Below are 19,799 nucleotides of genomic sequence, written 5' to 3' on the forward strand. Positions count from 1 at the left end.
AACTCTTCTCCAGAGACCCTCAAAGCCTCAAAGGAGCTCCCCCCTGGGACTCCATTTTAGCCAAGGTAAATCTCCTCCAAGTTTCCTGTGCATATCTTGGACTAATCTCTAATTGAGAAAAGTAGGCATTAATTTGCCTTCCACTACCCCGAACAGAAGTTCCAGCCTGCTCCCGTTATGAGAAGCAGCTCAGCTCAGCATTTTCCTCCCCCGGAAGTCTTCTGGTTCCCAACTCTTAACAAGAGGGAGGTCTTCCTTTGCTGAAGCCTCACCTGGATTTGCAGCCAGGCAGCTTGATCAGACTGTAGCAATTAATCTGTAGTTCTTTCTCATTATATGTCTGTCTCCAAGGCTTATGCTCTGCATGTAGACAGCAAAATGGAAAATGTCAATGATTGCCTTTGACAGCATGACCAGACTTGGTCCTACGTGGGGAAAGGGTCTGTGATGCTGCTGTCAGATTCTTGACACCATGGAGTGATGTTAAGCTGACTAAGTATCTGTCTCTTTCTAGAGATGGGGACGGGTGGGAGGCAGAACCTCAAATGCTTCAGAGCATGTGCCCATCAGTTTCTGAATGTGTTGAATTGTGAAATGTGGCAGCAAAGCAGATCTCTTTAGCTATGACCTTGGGAGCTTAAAAATCATTCCCTCTAGCTTTGTAGCAAATGAGGTGCTGGGAAGGGAGAACAAGCAGTCAGGTAGGAGCTGTGGATTTTGGATGGAAGGACCCAGATTCTTCTGAGGTATAAAAGATGAATGACAATAGAACTTAGAAGTGTGCTAAGCCTCTAAAGACATGTCTTAAATGGCAAGGAAATGCTCATTTTCAAATTCTGCGTTGCTGGAACTTTATGGATAGGTTGCTTGGCTGGTAGTACTAGACTGTGTGGGTCAGACAATGCTGCTAATGGGGCTTTTGAAGGTTGAAACATATAGGTGGAGATACCGCCACCCTCCAAATACTGTTTGGACTAATGTGTGATATTGATTCCCCACCCCCAGTTGTGTCTTACATTTAGTTAGTGCTGCAGACCTAATATTTGCCATGTGAACAAAAAGAGGATATGTATCTATTGGGGGGGGGGGGCAGAGAGATAGATAGTAAACCAGTGGTGTAATGGGGAAGATAAGGTTATATGGCTTGATGGGTTTTTCTGATAAATGCAGGATAGTTGGTAATAAAAAACAACAACACTTTTGTTACCAAATGGTGACTCTGTTCATGTGCTGGCACAGCTGCAGAGTGAGAATCCAGAAACAAGATAGATGAGTTTAAAGAGGTCCAGTGTGGAAGGCAGCAGCCTAGGGGCCAATGTTGGATTAAAATGAGTGTGGGGGAAAACTGGCTGCACAGTAGCTTCCATCTGCAGTGTGGATTATGTGGAATAGTCGTTTCTTGGAATGTATCAAATGTACATCTGACCTTTGTTTGCCAAGGCGCTGGGTCAAAGGGAGGTGGTCCCCTCCCTTCTTTCAGTAGAAGACTTCTGCAATGGAAACATATGACAAAATAGTTTGCAGGACTTTGATCCTGCAATTGGGTCCAGATTTTTTAAGAAGAGTGGAAACCCTTGACTTGAAGGTGAACATTTTGACAGGAAGGCACAGTATAAGGGGGTCAGGCTGCTTTTCCTGCCCAGATCCCCACTGAAGTGAAATCAGCCAACAGTGCTTGACAGGTTGTACATAACCTCTGCATCTCTGACTTTATTTATTTAAAATGCATCTCTATTGCCTTTACGTACAAATAGGGTCCTCGAGGTGGCAGACTTTAAAATAGCATTTTCTATGCAGCTTTTCTATGAATGAAAGTAGGGTTGCACTTTACAAAATGATTCATAAAATTACTTGGATAAACAATTAGAGACTGTGGTCCATACCACTGTGTATAGCTTGCTGTAAGTAGGAAATATACCATGTCGTTTTGCATCATGTAATGTGTCGTGTTAATATTTATGCTTTTGCTTCAGTCTTGTTTTTAGATTTCAGGTTGGCTCTACAGCCCTAATCCTATTGGATTGTGCATTGAATGTCCCATCCTGTTGATTATATTGGCTCTCTCTGTGTAATCCACCTTGAGTCCAGTGAGGGAGGTGGACTGTAATGTAACTGAATAAATGAGTCCACTTGCAGAAAGGGCGGGATAAAAATCTAAAGTAAATAAGTAAATAATTTTTTTAAAAAACATATAAAATATTTGAACAATTTGATAAAAATATATGGACATACAGATATAACACAACCAGGGTGGAAGGCCAATAAGTTAGGAATATGCCAAACAAAGCAAAAAGTTTTCACCTACTTGCAGACAAATTTCCAGGTGTTGATTGTGGGGGGAGACCTCCAAACGTTTGGCACCATGATTGAGAAGGGCCTTTCTTGGGTTGCCACTCAACTAGGTGATGGGAGGATCTGAAGCAGCAGGGCCTCCAAAGATTACCACCGTGGACAAGTAAGTTTATGTGAGAAGGGTATGCTGGTCCCAAGCCGTATAAGGGTTTTTTGCCTTGAGATCTGGAAATGCTGGTGCACTTCAAACATTGCTAATTCACCAGCATTTTTTTTTTTAAATGTGATACCAACCATATTTGCTTCCTTAATCCCAAAAGAAATACCTTCTCAGACCATATGGGAATTTTGTTAATGAAACTTTGAAAAACACATGGTATTCTAGGGCGTGCTGGATGTTCCTATGTGATAACTCCGCAATTTTAAAAAGCTTTATGTGCTGAGGCATTCTTTCCGATGGGAAGTCTATGAACTAGTGTGTGTGTGTGTGTGTGTGTCTGGGGGGAATTAAGAGGATCTTAAAACAATACTAATGGGGCATCTCCAAAGATGGCTTGGGGGGTATTCTTCTCCTTGAAGTATGAGCATTTCCTGAGTTTAGCTCATAAATCGGCATTGGTACTTCAGTTTGTGAGAGATTCAAAGGCCCTGAACTTGGCAGAGCTAGAAGGGGCATAAAATGCCTTGGGCATTGCTCTGTAATACAAAACCTAGTTTCTCAAACTGTAGATTCCTTCCCTAGACGGGGAAGGGTGGGGTGGGGGGGGCGGTATGCATTGTTAGCCTCTTTTCAGTGCTGTTGTTTTAGTTACTGGATACAGAAAAGAACAGAGGGAGGGGTGCTGGGCCACCTGTTGGATTTTGACACATCAGGGAGCCCACTGACCTTTTGAACAGTCTCTGTCTGTCCTCTTTCTTCTTGCCTGTCTCCCCCCCTCCTTTTCCCTTCCAATCTCTCAGTATTCAGTTTACAACCATCCCATTGTGGCTCTTGGACTGGAAGCAGCTGTTGGGGGGGGGAGTGTTTCAGGCTCAAGTGTAATTTCAGCTTCTTCAAAAGCCTTGAGAGCTTTCTTTTTCCTTCTGAAGAGGACAGCAACGGCAACAAGGGGATAATTTGATGGATTACTCTGCAGGGCTGAGAGGCTGTTGGCTAATCCCTTTTGTGCATCTGCTGGACAAGACGCTCAGCAGAAGCCTCCAGCCTCAGGCGGAGAAAAGGCCGCTCAGCAGGGTGGGTTTTTACACACTGACATATAAATACAAGCACCCTGGTCACATGGTATGGGGTTTAATCCCTGCCCACTACCATGGCCTGAAGGTTAAAGGGGGGGCACCTGATTGGGACTTCTTTATGTTTTACTCACTTGATTTAATTTACATTTTTTATTCTCCTGCTAATAAAAAACCTGGAGGGGGGGATGGAGGCAGGCAGGAGACTGGAAGAGCATGACACAGACCAGATGCTGGTGCTATCAGAGCATCAATCAAGTCTGAGCTGAAGTCTGTCTTAATGCTAGTATGTCTGGAAACTCAGCTTTGCTCATCTTCTTTGATGCTGCTGAAATTGGTAGCAGTGGCGGTTCTGTGTCACAGAACGTGGATAGCAAATGTATTAGGCAATATGGTTTGGAACTCACCCACCCTGTGTCACTGTGCTTGGAAGCTGTTCATTCCCCACTATGTCTCTGCCACTTCTTTCCATTCGTCCTCGAAGACGCTCAGGCTGCTATTATATGGTACTTTCCTTTATTTTTTTCCCTCACAAGGTTGAGGGATCCAATAATTGATCCAAAGCCACTCAGTGAATTTCGTGGCTGAGTGGAAAATTTGAGCCTGAATCTCTGCAGCTCTAATCTAATGCTCTACCAATCATACCTCAGTATTGCCATTCAGGACTATGGCTGGTTTACAGCCTATGTCAAACAGGATGTGTGTTAGATGTTGAAGAATTTTACCCCAACCACAAACAGACACAAACTGCTGAATGACTTGGGCGGGGAGGTGGGGGGATGCTTTCATTGCAATCCAAGTTACATGCACCATGTGTGCTGTTTTTCTCAGAGAGAGAGAGAAAGAGAGAGAGATTATTTTATCATATTTGTATTTTGCTCCCCCCCCCCCCCGGGAACTCAGAGAGGCAAAACAGGCACCCCACTTTTACTGCACAGATTCAGCTGAGAGATGAAAGGTTGCCCAAGACCACCCAAAGAGCTTTGTGACAGAGAAGGAATTTTGACCCATACATTCAGCACATACTCTACCCAGCTCCCTATAACGACTCTTCAGCTCCAACATTTCCTTGGCTGACATAAACTTGTGCTATATCAAGCTGTTTGTGGTTTTTTATTGTAGAAATTGTAGGCAATGGTGCCTTACATTTTTACCTTTCCCCTTCACTGTAACTTAAAACTTAATTTTGCCTCTGTTGGGCTGGAGGACCTCACTTGTGTCCACCATCATTACACGACCAGACACTTTGGCCAGGTGTTCAGTCTATTTCAAATTATTTTGCAGACATTTCTTCTTCCTCTCCCTCTTTCCAGTTAATGCTGGCTGCTGAAAGCCAGTACTGAACTCAGCACTATAAATGACACCTTCTTCCAGAGAGTCCGATACTTGTGTGATTGCCAACTCAGTCTTGGGAAATTCCTGGAGATTTGTGGGTGGTACCTGGGGAAGGTTGAGTTTGTGGAAAAGAGAGAGTTCAGCAGGGATGAATCTGCCCTTGGAAGCTGTCATTTCTTGCCTGGAAGAGACCTGATCTCTTCTGGAGTCTGGAGTTGCAATTCCAGGAGAAATCTAGGCCCCACCTTGAGGTTGGAAACCCTGTGTCTGTCATCACTATGGACTGGAGAAGATACTAGAATTAGCAAAAACATTATTTTAAAAGATTCTTTTCCACACAGAAATTGCATGCTGATTCATATGTCTTCAAGATATGTGTGTTAGCTTCTTTCCTAGGTCAAGGGAACATTTCAGCCATTCTGTTTGAATAATAAGATTTCCAGAAGCATGTTTATTAGTCTCACTGTGCACTGAAGGGTCAGTAGTAAAATAGCACTCACCAGAACCTGAGCTAATTCAGTGAGATTTATTTTCATTTCCAGCCGTGCTTTCACCCCTGCCCTGGTAATAGGCACATACTTTTGCAGGGTCATCAGAGGTCAGGTGAGTTTTCTGTTCCCTCTGAAGCAAGAAAGCTAGAGCTGTTTTCCATGGTGTATTTCACATTCAACTGGAGTTACCACCTTCTGACTCTAAGCCTTTCTGGACATCAGCCTTTTAAAAACCCCACAATCTATGCTTGTGATCTTGATTCTAGCCAAACATGTGTACACACATTAGAGAGAGTGTAGGGGCTGAGAACAACCAATGAAGGTGTGGAAGCTGGAAAGGAAAGAAGATAAAATGGAAAATTCCACCTCACTTTTCTCACAGGGACTCAAGATGGATTACACAGAATAAACCAATGCAATCAACAAGATGGGACATTAATAAACAATGAAATAGGATCGGGCTTGTAGCTCCAACCATAAGTCTAGGAAACAGAACTGAAGTGTTAACATGACACATTAAATGATGCAGAATTACACAATGGGGGCCAACCAACAGCGAGCTATGCACAGTAGTACAGATCACAGTTTATCCAAGTAACTTTGTGAAGCCTTTTGTAACAGTGCCTACCCTATTGCCTGTGCAGAAGAGCCCCCTTGAATGATTTAGTTTTGCATAGTTTGCCAAAAGCCAGGAAACTGGGAGCCTTCCTGACTTCCTTAGGCAGGGCATTCCATAAGATGGGGACCACATTAGAGAAGGCACATGCACAGGCAATTGTTGACTTTGCCTGTTTGCAGGTTGGTACCTACAGAAGGCCTTATTTGGATTAAGTGAAGCTATTGTGGCAGAGCATAGGGGGAGAGACGATCTCATTGATATGGGGATCCAAGGCTATGAAGGGCTTTGTATGTCATAGACAATACCTTAAATTGAGTCTGATAACAGATGGATAGCCAGTGAAGTGACTGGAGAATGGGAATAATATGCATGCTCCATCTAGCTCCCAATAATAGCTGAGCTGTGCCATTCTGCAACAACTGTAAACTTCAAACATTTTGCACTGATGCCCTGCTGCTAGAACATAAACACAAACACTTCTTCCCCCCAACCCCAAACCTTGGTCCTTGTGGGAAACATGTCCTCTGTGCCAATATTGATAACACTTCATACAATCTCCTTGTATGAAGTGTGAAGAATATTAGTACAAAGTACAACTGTGTCAATTGCAATAATAGTTTTCTTTAAAGTAGAAGTGAATCACTAGAACAGTATCACCTGCAAGGCATTTGATCCACTTTCATTGCTGGTTGGTGCTGTAAGGCCAAGTCTTCAGAATCCAAAGATTGGTGTAGTGGTTAAGTGCTTGGACTCATATCTGGGAGAACTGGGTTTGATTCCCCACTCCTCCACGTACACCTGCTGATGTGACCTTGGGTCAGCCACAAGTTATCTGAGCAGTTCTGGGAGAGCTCTCGCAGCCCCATCTACCTCACAGGGTGTCTGTTGGGGAGGGTGGGCGGGGAAGGAAAGGAGATTGTAAGCCACTCTGAAAACTCCTTTGGGTAGCAAAGGGTGGGGTATAAATCCAATCTCTTGGTCTTCTCTCTTAAGGCCACAGCAAACTGGGCAGGGTCAAAACAATTGGGGGAATCCTATCCCACCCCTCAAATATCCCACTTTAGAATTCTATCAAGGGCTTGAATGGAAGATTTTATTCCTAGGGAAAACCCCATGCATCTGGAGCTTTTACCTGCTCTGTAGGTGGGTTTGCAGCTTCTATCATCCATGTATAGAGGCCAGCTAGTTCACTGTTGGATCCAGGGACATCTCCATGGCTCAGAGGAGACCTATTTTGTGTTGCCATTGCACATGTAAATAGTTCTAGTCTATATGTCCCTTTGTGCAGCTATCTTTAAGTTTATCATATTTTTGTTCTCAGTGCCTTAATATTTGCCTCACAACAGTTCTGGCTTCTCTACAAGAGGCTGAAAAAACAAATGACTGGCCCTTGCTCAATTGGGGTAGGGATTTTAATCTGTTTTTTCCTGAAACTTCTCTGACACTGTAGCTGCTGCATCACACTAACTCAGTTTGTTGTTTATAGTCCCATGTATGTAGATGGTTTTCTCTTGACTCTTTCCAGTGGCAGGGTACTGGATTGTACCTTAGCAGTGGACAACAGTGGTTTGTTGGTCCAGCTCTTGGACTGATCCAGGTTGTTTAATTGCATTTCACATGGCAGTCTTCAAAGCTCCCATGGGCACGTGACTGCCTAATAAATACATGTATAGGAGAAGCCACCAGTGGACACAGTGCAATGGAGGGACAAGTGGGCCATAATAGGTTGAACTGCTGCATGCATCCATCTTGGCACTTTAGCTTCATCCCTTCTGTGTGATAGCAGCACCTCTAGGATCTAATGCCACCTTGGTTTTTTAGGGGGTTGCAATGTTGTTTTTATCTGTTATACGACTTGTGAACTGCCCTGAGCCTGGTTTAGGGAAGGGTGGTCAAAAATTAAATAAAATAAATAAAATGAATGCATGTGGGAGGCATGGATGTTACTATATGTTACTATAATAATGGGTGTATATGTACATAGCAACACATGTAGTTATAGTAGTAACTGTATGTCACTATAATCATGTATGTTACTATATGGCTGTACAGTAGCATGGATAAGATTAGAAAAAATGTTAGTAGATAGGAGGTAACTGTTGGAAGACTTTTCAATTTTTCAGCAGTTTTGTTTTCCCAAGTTCTTTTAAAAAAACATATCCAGTTACTGAATACTGAAGTGGAAAATTAGTTGGGGGAAGTGTTTGATTTTAAATGGTGTTTTTCCTGATTTGGCACTTGTTCTGCATCTTCTGTTCTCTTTGTGCTTAGTCACTATGTTCAAGTTCATGAGATCCTGGATGATTTTTCCTTTTCGTCTTTGAATGGGCCGAGTGGAATAGGGGGAGGAGAGTTGTTCCAGTAGCCATAGGAATGCTAAACATTCAGGCGTATTTGGGGTCAGCTGTTGTCAAAACTGCTGCCCTCCTCCAAAACTGCTTTAAACTTTCTCTTTGTTCCATTCTTTCCCTTTAAATCATGTTGAAGCCCTGCCCATTTACCTGGCTTATAGGTAAGGAAGTTTGGTAAATTATTCTGATGTTTCTTGGAAAAGCTGCTCTTCTTGGTTCAACTGGTAGGGCTTGAGTAATACTGATTTTCAATCTGTTCCCCATTGTGGGAGGACTACAGCAGTACTGTATCCCTCACTGGTGGCCAGGGAGAACCTGGCAACGCTACTCGATTCTTTGCCAGATAACTGTAGACCACAATCAATATATTACATTCATGCATATTCATCATGAAACAGGTAATAGCTTATTTCATGACCTGAAATGAATTCTTCATTAGGAGGAGTGCAGAGATCTTAAAATTTAGCCATACTTTCTATTGAGCCTTAAATTGTATGTAAAGATGGATGAACACAGCACACCAATTTTTGTTCAAAGATATCTTTGGAGAGGATGGGTAATATGGGGGTGGGGGTGGATTGTTCATGAGTAAATACACATGGAAAATACCTTCATGCTCACAGAAATGTTATTCCCCACCCCCGGATTTTCCCTGCTGCTGTGGCAGCTTTATAGCTCTCACTTCATACTGCTCCTGGATGTCCCAGTCCCCTGGAAGGGGCATTTCCTTCTGCAATGGAAGCAGGAAGATAAGAAAGTCACGCTTTTGTGCACAAAACTGAACACCTGAAATTCATTACTAGAAACCATAAAAAGGGGCCATTGCCACTCCAGTATTCCTGGCATTCCTTTCAACATTTTGCAGTTGACCAGGTTCAAGAAGCTTAGTCCAGTGTACACATATCCAGTTTGGTGTAGTTGTTAAGTGCATGGATTCTTATCTGGGAGAACCAGGTTTGATTCCCCACTCCTGCACATGTACCTGCTGATGTGACCTTGGGGTCAAGCTACAAGTTCTCTTAGAGCTGTTCTGCTCAAGAGCAGTTCTAGGAGAGCTCTATCAGCCCCTCCTACCTCACAAAGTGTCTGTTGTGGGGGGGTGGGATGGAAAGGAGATTGTAAACCACTCTGAGGCTCCTTTGAATAGTGAAGGGTGGGGCTTAATTCCAATCTCTTCTCTCGTCCCTCTCTTAATTTTGAGCACAGGATTTGGAATTTCCTTGTAGTATTTTAAAATCCTGAAGTCATGTGTGAGTCTGCACAAAATGTAAACCAAGACTGACCTTGGAGTGTCATGACCCAGTGTTCCCTCTAAGCTGAGTTAGTGTGAGCTAGCTCACAGATTTTTAGCCTCCAGCTCACACATTTTTGTGCTCAGGAAAAATGGTCCCAGAGCACAATAATTTATGCAGTAGCTCAAACAGCTTTAATACCAGCAGCTCACAACGTAGAATTTTTGCTCACAAGACTCTGCAGCTTAGAAGGAACATTGGTCATGACTGTTGCAATTTTTTCGTTCTGGTGGGCTGCAACTACCCCTATTGGGCTGGGTTTCCTCTGCTAAACTCTCTGATGTGGCTATGTGCTTGATGGATGTAGTCTGCCAGCAAACCTGTTGTGGTTTATAATATATAAACCTATTCTCAACTGAGACTGCTACTTGTAGCCAAACTGGAACCTGCAAAATAGAGGGTGTCTTATTTTAAAGACAGATAGAGTTCCCTTCTTTCTGCCTTGAGCCATGCTTTTTCCAGATGATTGTGAAGCAACCTGGAACAACCTACAGCTTGCTCATTGTAATGTGGCCAGTGTCCCAAGAACAACTTTCTTCAGGCATTATGCATCATGCAAACTGGGAACCCACTAACCACATGTATTGGAAGCATACTGTTCTTGCAATGCAACCTCACAGTACAGGCAGTTGCTGTCTCATGTGAACTGGGCAATGTATGCAGTTTACACCTACATAACATTTCAACTTGGCTACTGTCTTATTCACTTGTGTTTACAGCCAGATTACCTTAAACTGCTGCAGGAAGGACATGTCTGAAAGGCTTTTCATAAAGCACCATATCTTCATATAATAATTTGTTTCTTCATATATGCTCCTAGAATAAAATTTCCTACAGTGTCATGTCATCTAAAAGGTAAAGGTAGTCCCCTATGTAAGCACCAGTCATTTCCGACTCTGGGGTGACATCACATCACAACATTTTCACGACAGACTTTTTACAGGGTTGTTTGCCATTGCCTTCCCCAGTCATCTACACTTTACCCCCAGCAAGCTGGGTACTCATTTTACCAACCTTGAAAGGATGGAAGGCTGAGTCAACTCTGAGCCCAGCTACCTGAGCCTGGTTACCTGAACCCAGCTTCCACCGGGATCAAACTCAGGTTGTGAGCAGAGCTTGGACTGCAATACTGCAGCTCACCACTCTGCACCGCGGAGTTTCTGGCAAGTCATCTAGATACCACTTAACAGAAATTCTTCTGGAATCTGATGAAAACACTCACACAAGTTAGTGTTCATGGTAGGGTCAATTTGTGTCTTTGTTCTTTGGAAGGGCTTCTGTGCCCCTAACAACTGTGTGACCAGCAAAATTCAGCATGGGGAACTTCCCTTGTCTATATCTGCTGTACTTCTGTTTGCAATGCTGCCACCACAGGGTGAGAGAGGCTTGTAACAGAAACCTTCTATTTTCTTGTGGAGCAGTGTTATTTCAGAAAGATAAGTGTGTGGCACACTGAAATAAAAACCCTAATATTTTAATTTACTCTCTCCATAAAAATATAAGAGTTGTAGTGAGTGACTGGTTTTTTTGCTATTGGCATCATTAAAAAAAGAAAAAGCAGTAGGGAGGGCTCCCAAACCAAATAGAATAGGTGTGCTGAGCATAGGTTAACTTGGGCCCGCCTCCTCCTCCTCCTCCTCCTTGCAAAGGAATACACTTCCTTTTACAATGACTGGTGCACTCCCTTGTGTCTGGGTCAGGCTCACTTTGTTAAAGCAGCTTTGTCTGGAGGATGAATCCAATGTGCCTGGAGTTCACCTGCTGGCTTTTGAATGATTGCTGCAGGGAATAAGGTGAGTTGGTTCCTGGTACTGGGGATGAGTAATGACTTTTTCCAAAGTTTTGGTGAAGCTGGAGTAGCCTGATCTTGTTGTCTTGTTAAGCTGTCTGCTGCCTTCTGTTTCTATCCCAGAAGATTTCTGCTGATGTCAGGCTGACAAATGTTCCTCCTTGAAGGGTACTGCAAATATTTTGAGAGAAATGTCATTTCACTTGAAAACTGTGGCTGTTCTGTGACTCATTGTTGATGGAAATAGAGCAGTTAGAAATCCACTTGGGAATATTTTTTATAAATTGCAGTAGAATTTGTATGGACCTGAAGTCTCTCTTGCAAATAGATTCCTGTTTTCAGTGTGTCAAGAAACATCATCTACACAATATATGAATTGGATTTGTGATGAAAGCTCAATGGAACCCCAGGTTTCAGCCTGCCTTCTGACTACTACTATTGCACACACTATGGCAGGTTCTCTGCAAAGTAGTATGAATCTCCTAAGGTAGTAGTAGTGTGATATTAGCTAAGTTAATTCTCTCCAAAGTAGTCTCTGCTTCTTTCAGTATCTAAATGCTGTGTGAGTTCTTCTGAGGTGGTACTTATGGAAGGGCTGAAGTGCTCTGCCTTGAGTTTCATGGCTTCAGGGAAAGTATATATCCCAAAGAGAGTTTCATGTTGATGAATTTTAAAACTGCTTGTCTAGTTCTTCAGACATCTTCTTGGCTGATTCTTTGTTAGCTCATCTTCCAGTGGTCAGACTGCAGATTTAAAAAATATTGCATAGGTTCTAATGGAATGAATATGTGCGGACAAGCACCTCCTTCCCTTCCATGTGGAAGAATGGCAACTCTGCATCCAAACCAGTGGTCCAGTTTTCACTGTGGTCTGCAGAAATGGATAGGACAAATGAATATAACTATTACATCGAATCCCCTTCAACATTACTATGAGCTCATGATTCTTGGCTGAATCACATATTATTGATTCTCATGAAACACTGGGATAACATTGTGTTTTTCACCAGCTGAAGTTTCAGTTTATGATTATGAGTGAACCCCACTCTTTTGTAACATCCCCCCCTTTCTATGGTGTATATTTTGTCCTATTGAGGCTTTGTTTGGTGTATCTACTAATATTGAAGGTGCCACAGAACTAATGTGTGTTTACCTTTGCAGATTAACATGGCTACCCCACTGGAAACTGAAGCACTCCATGACTCTTTGTTTTTTGCATTTCTGTGAAGAAACTAGTAATCTTACAGCAGTGTTCCACCCAGTCATCCTGAATACGGTATAAATATATGTTTTTGAGTATATGAGGAGTGGCAAGTGTATTACTGCTCCTTTGTATACTGGACATAGGAAGAAAATGTTCCATATGACAGACTCTTAGTTAAACCTAACCAGAGCTGCTTCCAAGTTTGTCAAATGAGCTTTTAAACAGGATTGTTAGAAAATGGATGTGAGAAATGTATTTTAGACACCTCCCCTTTTTGTTTTGTTTCATGCTGCCTGGGTCTCCACACATGCCGCACCTCCCCTTCTTCCATTATTTAGTCAGTTACAGTGAAGTCCATAAGACCTATGGAAGCAGTTGACGAGATGGAAGTCTATGGAGCACTTGTAAGAAGTGAAGCATCTTCAATGTGGTCCAGTCACCCCTTCTGAGTGTCTTTGTGGCTTTTCCCCATTTGGCTGTGGTCTGCTCTTTTCCTAAGTATGCCAGAAGTGAAATATTTGTGCTGCTCGTAGACTGGCTGCAGCTCTGAAGGTGGGCGATGGGCAAATGAGTTGCTGGGGGAGGGGAAGACATGAGGCATGAAAATGTCTGTCTGTATCAGTTCTATACAGAGTGATGGGGAAGGCCCCATGAACTTCTCAACTCTGAGCAAAGAGGAGGCTTCTCCTGTAATGGCCATAATTGCATCACTTGGGAGAAGTTGCTTCACCTAGAGAAGGCACGAGAGGCCACGGAGGTTTGAGCAGAGTTCATGAGAACTGGCCTCTTCTGGGTTTTCCTCTGAATGTTCTCAGGATGTTAGAGAGGTGTGGGCCACATGATTAAATGGACAGCCAGAACATCAATCAGTAAGCTGTTCTTGAAAAACATGGATTTCTATAGCGATGATTCTGTCATCACCTTCTTGGCTGAGACAGGAAATAATCTTGATATGGTAATACATCACGACCATCTGCAGGGATAACTCCTTGTTAATGGGAGTTGCCAGGTCTGTTTAGTGAATGTTGTGCAGGTGTGACTACTTGACACTTTGAAACCGCAGCACATTTTTTCCAGAATGATTTCAATTAGTTGTTTCCAAAGTAAATAAATAAAAATCAATGTACTGTTGGATGTGACTTGTTTTGCTTTTTAAAAGAAACAGGGCAGATTTGGAGATTTTAAAAATCCATGGCCACACTTCATTGGGAAGTTCTGCTGCACAAGGCCTGTTTGGACACTTGAGGGGTATGGGCACAGAGCTGTGTTCTTTAAAGGGAAGTACATTGTTCAGAAAATGTCACAGATAACACAAATCAATATGTTTGCTTAACTAGTTGGGGGGGGGGGATAGTAACATAGACAGGATGGGCACTTGCTAGCAGTTTCTCTGTTTAAAATGTGCTTGTTTCACATTTATGCAGCCCAGAGAGCCCAATAAGGAAGATGAAGATCAAACCTTAATTTTTGGTGCTCCCTTTTTGTTCATGGAACATGTTATTTGTCATACTAAGGGAAACATCTATGACCATTGAATATAACAGAATTAGGCAACATGGCTGTAACACAGAAAAATCAGTTTGTTTGCCTGTCCAAACCAAGTTCTTGATAGGGTTGCCAGGTCTGTGTTGGAAAATACCTGGAGACTTTGGGGCTGGAGCTGGGAGAGGGCGAGGTTTGGGGAGGGGAGGGGTCTCAGCATGGTACAATGCCATAGAGTCTACCATTCCAAGCAGCCATTGTCTCCAGGGGAGCCGATCTCTGCCAGCTGGAGATCAGCTGTAAAAGCAGGAGGCCGGAGGCCGGCAACCCTAATTCTAGACCAACATATTTTCTAGTATACATGAACTAGCATCACTTTCTAGATGGCTACAAGATCTCTTAGTTCCCAACTGCTGTAAATTTTGAAATTGAACAATGTCTGTAAATGCTCCCCATCTTTTTGTGATGATTAAAGAGCTGGTAGGGCAACATTGTCCTGGTTTGGAGGGGAAGATGGCTTTTGATACAGTACAAAGCAAAGTGGATTTGGGCCTGGAAAGATGCCTTTTCACAAAGAGGTCTGAATGGGCTGATGATAGAAAATTGATACTCGTTAGCTTCCATATTAAGAAGGAGTGCTTTGCATTCTACAAATTGTGGGCCCTTAGCCTATGCCTTTAGGACTGCAGCAAAGGAAAGGACAGTCGCTCAAGGATAAATTGGTTGTTAAAGTAATGAATTATGATGGAATAGTTGGAAACGACTGGTGCTAGCACAGGGGACTACCTTTACCTTTTTAGACTTTCAGCGTCATAGTAACAGGGAGGACACAGTCCTGGAGACAATTGTGCCACCTACTGGATATTGTTGTGTCTCTTAACTTATTTCAAACATATTGTGTGGCTCTCAAAGCCCCCATGACTGCATTGGCCAGCTTAGAGAAGGCATTTGTCTCTTTTAATCACTTCTCTAAATCAAGCCAGCTAGCAGCTTGGAGAATGCATTTAAATGTAAAGTTGCTTTCTTTCCACCTCTCACTCCCTCCTTTGTCTCCCCATCTACTTGTCTGCCTTCCTTCCTTCCTTCAAACATCTGACATTCATGCCTTGTGGTTCTCAGACATCTTGACATTTATTCCATCCCACTCCTCCACTTGCACCTGCTGGAATGGCCTTGGGTCAGCCATAGATATCGCAGGAGTTATCCTTGAAAGGACAGTTGCTTTGAGAACCCTCTCAGCCCCACCCACCTCACAGGGTGCTTGTTGTGGGGGAAAAAGATATAGGAGATTGTAAGCCACTCTGAGTCTCTGATTCAGAGAGAAGGGTGGGGTATAAATCTGCAATTCTTCTTCGTCTTCGTCGTCTTTGTGGTCTTACATTAGCAAGTTTGGCCACCCCTGGTTAATATATGTTTGAAACTTTCCCCTTTAAATTTATTCCATGTTTTTAAAAAATTAGGTCATCTTTCTCCTCAAAGTGGGAGCTCAGAAATATCCTTATTTGCTCAATTTTTAAATAATACTTGTGACAGAGCAGTATTTAAGTAATGGACATGTTTGAGAGCAAATAAGTGATTAACTTGGTGACAGGAATTTGGGCATTAAATTACTCTGACCCAGTGTCTAGCAAGTTTATTGCTGCAGGCATGCATCACTGGATACTGTACTACTATTGCCCTATAGTTTTAATTTACTTCCTGGGTTGTGTTCTCCACCGAGGGAAAAACAGTGTAATTTATTTCTGTAGCACAATATCCAACTATGTATGGAGTAGCCTTGCTGTCATGGTACCTAATCAAAGTTTCCTGAAAATATTAGTTCTGTAAAGCTGCTAGAACTAAAAATCTCTTGTGATCTATAGCTCCAGGGAATCTTTGGGAGGAACCATGGCAGCTGAACCTGTTTGAAAGCCATATAGACACATGTGTTTATGCGGGCTGAAAGAGAGATTACAGGTGGAAGCTAGGCCCTGGGCAAAAAATGAAGTATTTAATCAGAATCAGTATGTTCTTGAGTGAACTTTGGATGGTGTGAATGATTTGTATTGAGGAGTTGGCTGTCTGCTTTTGTAACAATCTAAACGTGTAGACTTGAGAAAATTTGATGTGCCCATGTGTGTTGTGTTTAACTTTTTTCTTTTTCTTATATAGAATGTGAAGCACAAGAAAGAGTCTGGAATGTTCCTCTTGCTGTTCTGAGCCCAAACTGTGTATCGGTTTGACCAGCATAACAGTCGTGACTCAGTACTGGCTTAAAAATGGCCACCAAGCACTTGCCTGTGAGACTTGGAAGAAGACACAGGACTACGATATCTCATTTTGGATCATCTTGATGAAAATGTTGTTGGCTTGGCACAGTTTTCTGATGCTGAGGTGCAAGGGTGGCATGGCTCAGAAAGCCTGGGTCAGCATGCTGTTTCAGAACCGTAAAGCCCAACTATTGTTGGTCAACTCACTGACTTTTGGCTTGGAAGTCTGTCTAGCTGCAGGTGTCACCTATGTGCCACCCCTATTGTTGGAAGTTGGGGTGGAAGAAAAGTTCATGACTATGGTTCTGGGTAGGTGGCTTTCATTTTTTTGTGTGTGGGTGTGTGTATGGGTGTAATGTCCATTCTCCATGCCAGATCAGGTGTGACAGACTAAACTCTAGTGTTGTGATTGATATATTTTGAAGTACTTCAATATTCCTTTTATGCATATTAGCAATGTGTCCCACATTATAGGGGATGTGTGTGAGAGATGAATGCTTACACTGCCTAAGTTGTATGGACCTCTGTGAAAATGCAATAAGATGTCTATATCTTCTGCAAAGTAGTGCTTTATCTGTAATAATTTAGAATCTCTAGACATTCTTAGAGCCAGTATTAAACTACTGTGATGTGTGCACAACTAGTAAAAATGTCAGTTTCCCACAAATACGTGCCTGAAGCAGTTCACATTAAATACAGTTGTTCATAATAGGGTTGCCAAGTCCAATTTAAGAAATATCTGGGGACTTTGGGGGTGGAGCCAGGAGACATTAGGGGTGGAGTCAAGATCTAGGCTGTGACAAGCATAATTGAACTCCAAAGGGAGTTCTGGCCATCACATTTAAAGGGACGGCACACCTTTTCAATGCCTTCCTTCCATAGGAAATAATGAAGGATAGGGGCACCTTCTTTTGGGGCTCATAGAATTGGACCCCCTGGTCCAATCGTTTTGAAACTTGGGGTATATTTTGGGGAGAGGCACTAGATGCTGTACTGAAAATTTGGTGCCTCTACCTCAAAAAACAGCCCCCCCCAGAGCCCCAGATACCCGCAGATCAATTCTCCATGATTTTCTATGGGAATAAATCTCCATAGGGAATAACAGAGTTCCCAGCAGACATTTCCCTCCCCTCCCCCCTGCTTTCTGATGACCCTGAAGCGGGGGGAGGGCCTCCAAACCAGGGGATCCCCTGCCCCCACCTGGGGATTGGCAACCCTAGTTCATAATCAGTAAATAAAACAATCTAAAATTCTAAATCAATTTGTTGAAACCTAAAATGGCATAATAACCATATAAAGCGTTGCTTAGAAACTGGTGATTCTTCTTTAGTGAAGTTCTTGACATTATCTTTGAAGCCTGTGTTTGAGTTTGATATTGGAGGCTGAGTTTGAATGTACTTGTTTGTGTTTCTGAACTGACAGCCACTATCTTTGTCAAATCCCTCCATGTCAAATAATCTGTTTTGTCTCCCTCTCTCAATTCTAGGGATTGGTCCTGTTCTAGGTCTGCTGTTTGTGTCTCTCATTGGCTCTGCCAGCGACCACTGGCGCAGTAGCTATGGCCGCCGCCGGCCTTTTATCTGGGTCCTGTGTCTAGGAGTTTTGCTGAGTCTTCTGATCATTCCTCATTCTCATCATCTGGCTAGCCTTATTACTTTGAACACCCGCTCCTTGGAGATTGCCTTTCTTATAATGGGCATTGGCCTGCTTGACTTCTGTGGCCAAGTCTGCTTCACCCCTCTGGAGGCTCTTCTCTCTGATCTCTTCCAGGAGCCAGACAACTGTCGGCAGGCTTTCTCCATGTATTCCCTTATGATCAGCCTTGGTGGTTGCATTGGATACCTGCTGCCGGCAATCAACTGGGACAGTAGTTTCCTGGCTCCTTACCTGGGGGGACAAGAAGAATGCCTCTTCAGCCTCCTCACCCTCATCTTTCTCAGCTGTGTCTTAGCCACTGCCTTTGTGACTGAGGAGGTGGTAACCCAGACTGAAGTGCTGGCAAGTCCTGCTATGAAGGATTCCTCCATGCCCCCTTCCCTTAGCTGCTGCTTTTGCTGGGTTCCAAAGAGCTTTCTGAAGGTCCGGCATTTGGTCCAGGCATTTAGGAATCTTTGTGCCTTGGCTCCACACCTGCACGGACTGTGCTGCCATATCCCCAAGGTGATCTGGCAGCTTTTTGTGGCTGAGCTGTGCAGCTGGATGGCCCTCATGACATTCATGCTGTTCTACACGGACTTTGTTGGGGAAGGGCTGTACCAAGGAGTTCCCAGAGCTGAGCCGGGCACAGAAGCCAGACGAAACTATGATGAAGGTAAACATATGGGGTAAAGAGAAGGAGAAGCTTGTTGCTTATGCCTCTGCAATTAGGGCTGCCAGGTCTGTGTTGGAAAATACCTGGAGACTTTGAGGGTGGATCCGAACTTTGGGAGGGTGAGGTCTTAGAATGGTACAATGCCATAGAGTCCAATGTTTTTTCTGCTGGAGATCAGTTGTAAAAGTGGGAGATCTCCAGGCCCCACTTGGAGGCTGGAAACCCTATCTGCAACTGATATCTGCATCCAAATACTTCAACTAACAATACTGATAAATGATGCACGCAAAGTGGACTTGGAGAAAGTTATTTCATGTTTTGTTGCAAATTCTTGGTTCTTTCTGACCTTGGGATTCTTTCCAAAGGGGAAGGAAGTGGAGGGAAGGAAGAATTGGTGGTGGAAGGAGGCCAGTTAGTGTCCATGTGGTCCTGTGACAGTGTTGGCTCTAGACCTAGGAAATGCAAGTTTAATTTTCTTTATTCTGGAATGTGCTTGCTGAATAGGCTTGTACCTAGTTGCTTCACACTGTACTAGTAAGGAATAATGTTTGTTTAAATTTCCTGAACAATCAAATAAAGGATTTTCTCCCAAAAGGCCTGGTTCAGTAGGGTAATTCTTATGCATATTAAGGCATCTTTCCTATTTATTGGTGTAGAAAAGTAAATGTGGCAGCAACATAATAGGATGCTAGCCAAATGCAACTTACTGGATGCTTACTTGTAGTCCATTCTTATCAGGACTCTTATCAGGACTCTGAGATTCTCAGCTAGGGAATGTAGCTTATCATTCATGTTTATAGAAAGTATATGATCTGCATCTTACAAAGTCAATAGTCCACCACTACTTCTAGCCCTGTCTGTTACTGAGTTTCTGGAATCTCAGAAATTTTTTTTGCCCATCCTGCTCCTCAATACTGTTTTTGTAAGGGGGGGGGGGGAATAGCTGAGCATGGTATATTGTTATTGTATTTAATGAAGCATGCCAGTTCTGTAGCACATAATTGCCTTTCTGGCAAAGTTTCTGCTGAAGGACTTCGACATTCTTTTGCAACAATGTTGCAATGTGTAAAATACAACCTTTATGTACCCCTGCCTGACCCAGCACACATGCTTGGAAGATGTGCAGGCTGCATTTCACATGCAAGATTGCAG

At 43.1% G+C, this 19,799-nt stretch overlaps 1 protein-coding gene across 2 annotated transcripts in view; it reads left to right on the plus strand.

Annotated features, from left to right (window-relative positions):
- SLC45A3 (solute carrier family 45 member 3) overlaps positions 1-19,799 on the plus strand; it is a 56,364-nt gene that overhangs the window by 25,314 nt on the left and 11,251 nt on the right. Inside the window, exons 2-4 of one of the 2 annotated variants that reach the window (XM_060231319.1) lie at positions 12,563-12,677; positions 16,239-16,645; positions 17,823-18,647. In XM_060231319.1, coding sequence (XP_060087302.1) covers positions 16,420-16,645; positions 17,823-18,647 — 1,051 coding nt within the window. In that variant the 5' untranslated portion in view covers positions 12,563-12,677; positions 16,239-16,419. The remainder of the gene's footprint in view (positions 1-12,562; positions 12,678-16,238; positions 16,646-17,822; positions 18,648-19,799) is intronic. The other variant, XM_060231320.1, reaches the window with a different exon arrangement.

This window comes from Heteronotia binoei, chromosome 2 (genome assembly GCF_032191835.1).
Source record: "Heteronotia binoei isolate CCM8104 ecotype False Entrance Well chromosome 2, APGP_CSIRO_Hbin_v1, whole genome shotgun sequence".
Lineage (NCBI taxonomy): Eukaryota > Metazoa > Chordata > Lepidosauria > Squamata > Gekkonidae > Heteronotia > Heteronotia binoei.